Genomic DNA, 7972 nt, shown 5'->3' on the forward strand with positions numbered 1-7972 from the left:
GCCCATTGCACTGAAGCCATTTTGGCCTATTGCAGCACACAGATGGAAATCTCCAAGGACAACAGAGGTAGCTCATTTGCAGCAGGGCAGTTTCAGCTTTTTGGGAGAGTGAATTGCATCCAGCCTGTTCCTTGTGTTTTTTGGTGTAGAGATATTTCGTGTCTAATCCGTTCAATCTGAGATAGGGGTTCAATCGAGGACATGGGGGAAGCTAGAGATAGGACTCGGGCACATTGTGAAATCGCTTTACCGGGACATCCATGTGTTGCTAACATTGCCCTTGTAGTACACCACACAAGGTGTTTATATGAGTGCAATTATGTAAGTCATGCTTTGGCAAATGCCTCACGGGCCTCTGGAAAAAGGATTACTTGCATGTATGACAGTTATAATGGTTTAACCTTTGTGACATAACATGGAATTCTAAGTGGTGAAAATTCCAGATCTGAATGATAACGTCAGCATAGTGCACAAAATGTATGATCTGTGCCCATATGCATCATTTAGCTTAGCTTAGCTTACCTTAGCTTAACGAGAATATGAATTCTTATCTAAGGCCCCAGCTTTCAGGCTGGGATTGTTTCTGGTGTTATGACGGGAATCAGGAGAAGTCTGCTGTATGTTAGCGCTGGATATGGAATGTTTCGTGCAAAGTAGTTGCTTCACATCAGCATTATGCAACCAATAGCTTATAGTGTGCAGCAGTGGTTCTGAGTCTGACACCCAGATGGAACTCTGATGTCTGAATGTGCAGTTATGTTTTTTTTTTTTTTTTGGTCTGGACAAGGTAAAACAATACTTAAGTCTACTGCCTGTATTTGTAGATTTTATCAGTTACTAGAACACCTTGTTTTTTTTTTTTTTGGTTATAAATAAAGTCTTAAGAGATGTTCAGAAATAGAACTGCAGTAAACACTACTGCCAAAACCATCCGTGATCAAGGATGGGAACGTTTAAAAGGACAAATGAAGTACTGTGTTTCTCCAAGCGCCCATGCTTTCCAAAACGCCGAGGTATTTGGCAGGCGTACACGAATAACACATTTGTCGTCCTACTATACGTCGTTATCGTTTGATCTTGTTTTATCGGTGCGCTCTCTCGCCACCGCTTTTTGAGTGCGAGGCAAGCTGCCCGCATTTCACCTGCAGTCTCACTGCGCGCTGCACGGGCTCCGTGCGATAGTTAAGGGGATGTTTGCGGATTGCACAACCGCTGGGGCCGGTTTCATAGAGTGTGTCATCGAAGAGGCAGGACCGGGCGGAGTTCCAGCTGCACCGCGCTTCAGACGAGCTCTGTGGAAATAGCATCATAGTTTTAGACAACTACTCAACTGCCGAGGTCACTTCAACTCTGAGCAAATCCACACGTACGGCGCTCGCACATTCCTCCTGCTGCCTCAGTCGAAACGAAGTGGAACAATTTACTCAGTCGGGAGGCTGCATCCATACTTTAAACAACTTGGGACGAAGAAGAATTGAATACATTAACTGAGCGCATGAAATGATATTCTGTTAAGGAGAAGAACGTTGCAAGAACATTGTGTACTGCAATATTTTGGTACTCGCACTATACTATCGCGGAACAAAAAGCAGGATTTTTTTGCAAGGACTGGACCTGACATTCATTCCAAATTGAGAGGAAACAAAATCTGCACACTTCTCGTGAAACAAGCAACACATGTATATTTATTGATATAGCATTTTGTCTAAAACTGGTGCACGTTAATATGAACGTGCAGTGGACCAGTCCGGTGCCGTCTGTACGCAATAGGAGACACAAAAGAATTGACTCCGACGAGCCGGTGTATAAGTGCCCGAGGTTGAGCGAGTCTTCGAGTGATGCGGGTTACCTCAGCAGCTCACCCGGGTCGCCCGTGTGGGCGGCTCCTTACAGCGCTACCCCAACCCACCAAGGTCCGTCCCGAATCGGTCAATTCCTGCTGATGCCCAGCACGGACAGGGACGGAGTTCACAGCGCCTTAAATATCTGTACAGGAGAGGAGTTCGTGTGTAAGGTAAGCTAAACACTTCTTAATCTGACGCTTGACTAACTGCTAACACTTAAAAAAAGAACACTTGTGAAAAAGCTCAGCATAATTATCTTATTTATTCGAGCTTTGTGATTTTCTCGGGAATTTAGACCGTTCTGCAACGGCTCAAGTGTATAATGGTTTCAGTTGACTGATAACAAAGTCATTTGCGGTTCGGCGAGCGGTGGTCTCGATATGTTTCATCTTGAAACGGTCGGACGTTAACATCTCGCTCATGTACACGATATAATAGGAGCTCTGAACTCCGCAGCCAGTCTATCTACTACTATATCACACCATGCATTACAGCAAGGGAACCAGTCACAGTCATATACATGAATAAGGGCTAATGATTGTTTCCTCATAGGCGTACGTCTTGTTCATGCGTTGCTCATTCAAATAAATGCACTTCGCTCGGTGCCCCGTAGCCACGACGTCCAGTTAAACCTACGACCTCAAATGATCCCTCTCCGAATCAGCGAGAATAATTTGCATAAGCGTCCGTCTGGTAATTGACGCTAAACAGAAATATGATACGCGAAGGCACGCCAGGCAACAAGCGTGCATGGAATTTGAATTTGTCTCAAATTACCTTTGGGCGTTTGCGCATGGCTGGCTGGAAGAATATATTAATGGTTATGCCGGCCTTCACATAAAAGCACCCCCACCAAACATTTCTCCGCAGTATGATGTTGCTATGTTACCGTTTTTTCTCCGAACACTGGGACAATAGATGTTGTTTTGCAAGCTTTTTGCAGCAAGCGACGTATGTAGCTGTGCCTGTCTTTTGTTCTGCTCCTGGTGCTGTGAATATACATTTCATGCATGTGCAAGAGTTCAATCAACTTTTTTTTTTAATTAGAAGTTTTGTTTAAATTGGGTCCAAGATAACAGAAACTTGGCATATCTGGAGAAAGTCCCTTTCAACCTAAATAAACAGTATCACTTAATTGGTTCAGAGGTGTAAAATCCTTCGAGCCACAGCAGGCCACTTGTGGTGTATTTGTGTGCCACCAAAGGTAAATACTTTAAGCACTGTGGTTTATGTCTGTGCATGACTGGTGTTCCTAGAATGGAAGCTGTATAACCCTGGGATGAACAGGCTTGTCTCTTCATCTTAATGTTGCAGCTATGCAATTTATTCCATAGGTGTTTAACATGGCTCACTACCAGGAGAAGATCAGGGCTCACAGTGTACTGCCTGCGCACAAGAACATCTCCGCCATCAAAGACATCATCCTGGGCGACCGGAAGGCCTACGTCTTCCTGGAGAAGGACTACGGTGACATGCACATGTTTGTGAAGAGCTTCAAGAAGCTGGGCGAGGAGCTGGCGGCCCGGCTCTTCTACCAGGTGGCATCGGCCGTGGCCCACTGCCACCAGTCGGGCATCGTCCTGGGCGACCTCAAACTCAGGAAGTTCATCTTCTCTGATGAGAAGAGGTGAGGTATCCTCCTCTGTCGCTTGCTTTTTAGGACTGAAGACAGTGTTGTGGAGTAGCGGGTTAGAGGGTTTGATGTGGTCTTGGGGGATGGGGGTGTGGGTTTTGTGTCACAACGTCTCTGTTTTCATTAGCACTTGGATCCCTGGATCTCTTGGTAAAATGGGCCACCAAAAGAAGTTTGATAATTGATGGGCTTAATCATTTGTCTGGAACATCTACGTGGCTGTTGTGAGTTGAATCAAATCTGATTTGTAATTGTAATGGCATGAAGTAGGGTGAGCTTGTATTTTGTTTTTTAAAACATGGCCCTTTAAAGGAAGGCCGGAGATAAGCGTGTGCGTTTTGGAATGAATGGAATTGGACAGCTGGAGTGAGAGAGGTGAGGCGTTTCTTTCTCTGACAATGCAGCTGCAGCCCAGTGACTCACCCTTGTGCATGCAAAGCAGGGAAGTGATGCCAGCACCAGATCATAAACCCGGAGACTTTGTTCCCTTCCCCTCAAGATAAGCTTGCAATGATATGTCACTCCGTGACAAGTTCCTTTTACTGCCTTGACCCAGCCGTTGTCGCCTCGCGGGATTGTTTGTGATCATAAATCCGTATCTGGACATCAGATCGAATGCAGGGAAACGTCACCTGGTGGTTTCCTCCCGATAGCATCGTTAATCTGTTTGTCCGTGTCATATGCAAAGCCAAAGGCATGCATAAAGATCAAAGCGCATTTTTTTGCTTTCATTTTAAGCCGTGAGCACTTGCTTATGCAAAACCCACAGTAACCACAGGCCGGTTATGTGGTCAATTGTTTTTGGGTAAAATGCTAATTTACAAAAAAAAAAAGAGAGAGAGAGAGAGAGAGAGAAAAAATGAACTGCCTGCACCCGAATTCCATGAAAGGGCTCTTGCAACTGTGAACTCGGTATCACAGCCGGTTGCTGAAACCCTATATTGCAAGCTGCCATGCTAATTTTGAAATGCGCGTGTCAAAAGCTGATAACGTCATGCGTCACTAATGTGGCAACAGCAGTTTTAGGCAATTAAGTGCAGGCATGCGCGGTGCGCTGGGGACACAGGTGCAGAATCTAGAGCAAAGAAGAGATACCCTCCCTGACTGCCTGACTCATAGTTTCCACCCCTCTGTCTCTATATACAGGAATAGGTTTGAAATTGATAACCACGGCCCTCCTGTGAATTACCAGGTCGCGGCGAAACACAGTGTGTGATCACGTTACATGGCTGTTTGTGAAATGGCGAGCATGATTACTGGGGAGGCCACTTACCTTGTGGAACTGGAAACTCTGACCCATTGCCACAGATGGCCGTCTACTGGAAATGTTGCTAAACTCAGGCTAACACACTGGGCAGTGGGGTGTATGGGGTGGTGGTGGTGTGGAAACAGTAATTCCGCCTGTGTTGTATCAAGGGCTAATTACCTAATGCTCTGTTCTTGGGAACTGTATACCTTTCATTTGTTCTGTTCAGTATTAGATGAGCAACTCTGAGTGTTTTTTTTCTTTGCAACACATTGGGCCTGGTGAACGCGTGGAATTACATGGACCTTATGCTCAGAGATGTCAGCTATTTGTGCGGTCGCAAGCGTAATCCCACCAATTTATTTCAGGCTCCGCGACCGCTCAGAAAAGAACGGGAGACCTTTCTTGTCGTTCCACAAGTCCTAGGTCCGCTACCATAGAGACCAGCTAAAGCTCTGACATACAGAGGAGGGAGTAGGTGCACTTTTTGGATGCCCATTTCCCCCATATATAACGGGTGGGGGTTCAGGCTGTTGATGCAGCCTTGAGTGACAAGGAATTGAATTACAGCTGTTGCAGTCTTGAGCACTTTACCCACACAGCAGATTAGTACTAGTTTTAAATGAGCAATACATAGCTCATCATGACTCAAATTTATGCATGATGTATGATGCTGTATTGGACGTAAATTATACCCTGGGTAAAGAATCCATAAAAGCAATTAAATTCTACTACTGTACCCACTCTTCTAGCTATCACCAGGAGGGCCAGATATACTACTACTAGTAAGGATAATGATGAGGTTGATGATAATGATAGCAATGAATACTAGTAATAATAATAGCAATACCAAAAAAACAATAATATGCTCCTTGTTTTTTTAAGAACCCATCTGAAGCTGGAGAGCCTGGAGGACTGTCATGTGCTGGAGGGGGAGGATGACTCCATGTCTGATAAGCATGGCTGCCCTGCCTATGTCAGCCCTGAGATCCTCAACAGCTCCGGCTCCTACTCGGGGAAGCAGGCAGACGTGTGGAGCCTGGGCGTCATGCTCTACACGCTCCTGGTGGGCCGCTACCCCTTCCATGACTCGGACCCCAGCGTGCTGTTCTCCAAAATCCGCAGGGGCCAGTACTGCCTGCCGGACACCCTCTCCCCGAAGGCCAAATGCCTGATCCGCAGCCTGCTGAGGAGAGAGCCCTGGGAGAGGCTCACGGCCGCCGAGATACTCATCCACCCATGGTTCCATGGTGCACAGGAAACAGGAAGTGGGGACCTGGAGGCGGGCTCTACTGACCAGACTGTACCCACATCCTGCCTGGAGAATAATGAATCTCTGTTCTGCTGAAAGATTCTGGGCCCCCGCGAAAGTGGACTGAAACAGTTTCACTGCTGTTTTTTTGTCACGTACTGTAATGTTCTGACTCACCAAACTGTGCCGTCTTGTCTTTCTGTCAAGCACGGAATCGTGTGGCCGCGAGGTGATTCGAAAGTTAATGTGTTCGACTTCTTGTTCCGCTGTCACCTCGTGGGCCCATTGTGTTAACAGTTTGGCAGATGTGAACATTTCTCCCACGCATTTTTTTTTAAACACAGGAACTTCACAAAAACAATGTCAACTTGGGAAATGGACTGGGGTCCAGAGTGGTAGCAAACCTGAAAACCTCAAGACCAGAGGGTCATCTGAATCTGAAGCACAGCGAATGAAGATAAGAGAAATGAAAGCCACACTTGAAGCTGCACCCACGCGAGACCGCAAGCGCTGTCCAACCGGACGCAGGCACTGACCGACATCTAAAAAACTATGGGGGCCTGTCCCAGTTCGAGGCAGGGAAAGAGAGAGAGATAGCGAGAGACAGAGAGAGAGAGTGACAGAGAGGGGACATGCACCCACGCACACAAGATGTCCTATATTGGGACCACCCAGGCGAATGGCTGTCCTATTTGCTCAGACTAAATCATCTTCAGTTTCCAGCTGGGGCTTGAATGGCCGTCTGCAGCTGGGGTCTGTCATTTCAGCCTCTGACCTTTGAAGTACCTAGCAGCTTCTGCTGATGGCACACCCGGCTCGGCCAGCCCTGGCAAAATGCAGCAGAGACGAGGCCAGTCTCAGAGTCAAGGGAGGGAGGGAGGATCTCTGACAAGCTCTGCGCATGCCCCCCCTCCCCCACCCCTGATAAAGCTGTCTGTTCTACTCCACGCTGTCCGAGGACGCATCTGCGTCCTCCTTTCCCTGTATTTATTTCTTTGTCTGATTTTTGTGTTCCGCCAAGCTTTGTTGTGCCTTCATTGTGTTCTCTGTCTGCCTTGAGAAACTGATACAGAATTGGGGGGGGGGGGGGTGGGGGGGGGGGGCATAGGACGTGCAAGCCTTTACTTTCATCTCAAAGAGACTGATGCGTTATTGTGTTTCATTGTGTACCCTTATGAAACTTACTGAATAGACAGCTATATAAAATCCAGAACGGATGATGATCATTTTTAACACGTCAAAATATAATGCATATATTGAAATATATATTGACACTTCACATAAGCAGATATATGCAGGTGCTGTAGAATTTTATTTTATATTTTATTATTTATATTTATTTGTTATTATATATTTATATCAATTATATTATATATATATTATTAAGTTATTATTATTAAACTCTTTTGCAGATGCTCTTATCGAGAGCAACTTGCAAAGAATGAGTGCATATACGTTACAAACACAATATGCGTCTAGTAAAGTTGCATGAAATTAAATGAAGATGATATTCCAGCTCCTAAGGAGGCCTAGGTCCAGCTGGTTGCCAGCCTGTTGCGAAGGGTTGTGTAGCTAGAGGTCTGTTTTAACTTCACATATTATAGGTAATAAATATGATACATGAAAGTAGTAATAATTTACATATTTTTGTAATATATGCCATATATTTTGACATACATACATAAAATGGTAGACATACAGTAAAATGTATTCTCTATATTCTGAATTTCATACTTTTTACATTCATCTGAATATAATACATGGTGCAAACTGTTTTGTTAACCAGAGTCACGGTATTTCAGAGGACATTCTCATGATGGCATAGGTGATCTGTTGTCTCTCTCTCTTTTTTTTTTACTAGTCATGTTTTTCCAACAACTTCCTATTTCCACGAACCCTGGCCCTGAACTCCTGGCCCTGCAAACCAACAGGGTGTCTCTTGTGCCACCCACCCCATGTGTAACACGCCTCACATCCACAACGTATGGCACAACAGC

The 7972-nt window shown here is 45.5% G+C and overlaps 1 protein-coding gene across 1 annotated transcript; it reads left to right on the top strand.

Annotated features, from left to right (window-relative positions):
- The first annotated feature begins 1252 nt into the window (after nt 1-1252).
- Nucleotides 1253-7054, top strand: LOC118783935 (tribbles homolog 1-like). Its single transcript, XM_036537869.1, has 3 exons — nt 1253-2014; nt 3179-3471; nt 5609-7054. The coding sequence occupies exons 1-3, from the start codon at nt 1727-1729 to the stop codon at nt 6069-6071; spliced, it is 1044 nt and encodes a 347-aa protein (XP_036393762.1). The 5' UTR covers nt 1253-1726; the 3' UTR covers nt 6072-7054.
- Nucleotides 7055-7972: the final 918 nt, after the last annotated feature.

Source organism: Megalops cyprinoides, chromosome 10, assembly GCF_013368585.1.
Source record: "Megalops cyprinoides isolate fMegCyp1 chromosome 10, fMegCyp1.pri, whole genome shotgun sequence".
In the NCBI taxonomy this organism is placed as follows: Eukaryota; Metazoa; Chordata; class Actinopteri; order Elopiformes; family Megalopidae; genus Megalops; species Megalops cyprinoides.

What these genes read in the sequence shown, in the direction of transcription:
- LOC118783935 (XM_036537869.1), top strand. Translation starts at nt 1,727, where the DNA reads ATGAACGTGCAGTGGACCAGTCCGGTGCCGTCTGTACGCAATAGGAGA. An exon ending in GAGAGGAGTTCGTGTGTAAG is followed by an intron (nt 2,015 to 3,178) that starts GTAAGCTAAACA and finishes TTTATTCCATAG; the next exon opens with GTGTTTAACATGGCTCACTA. An exon ending in ATCTTCTCTGATGAGAAGAG is followed by an intron (nt 3,472 to 5,608) that starts GTGAGGTATCCT and finishes TGTTTTTTTAAG; the next exon opens with AACCCATCTGAAGCTGGAGA.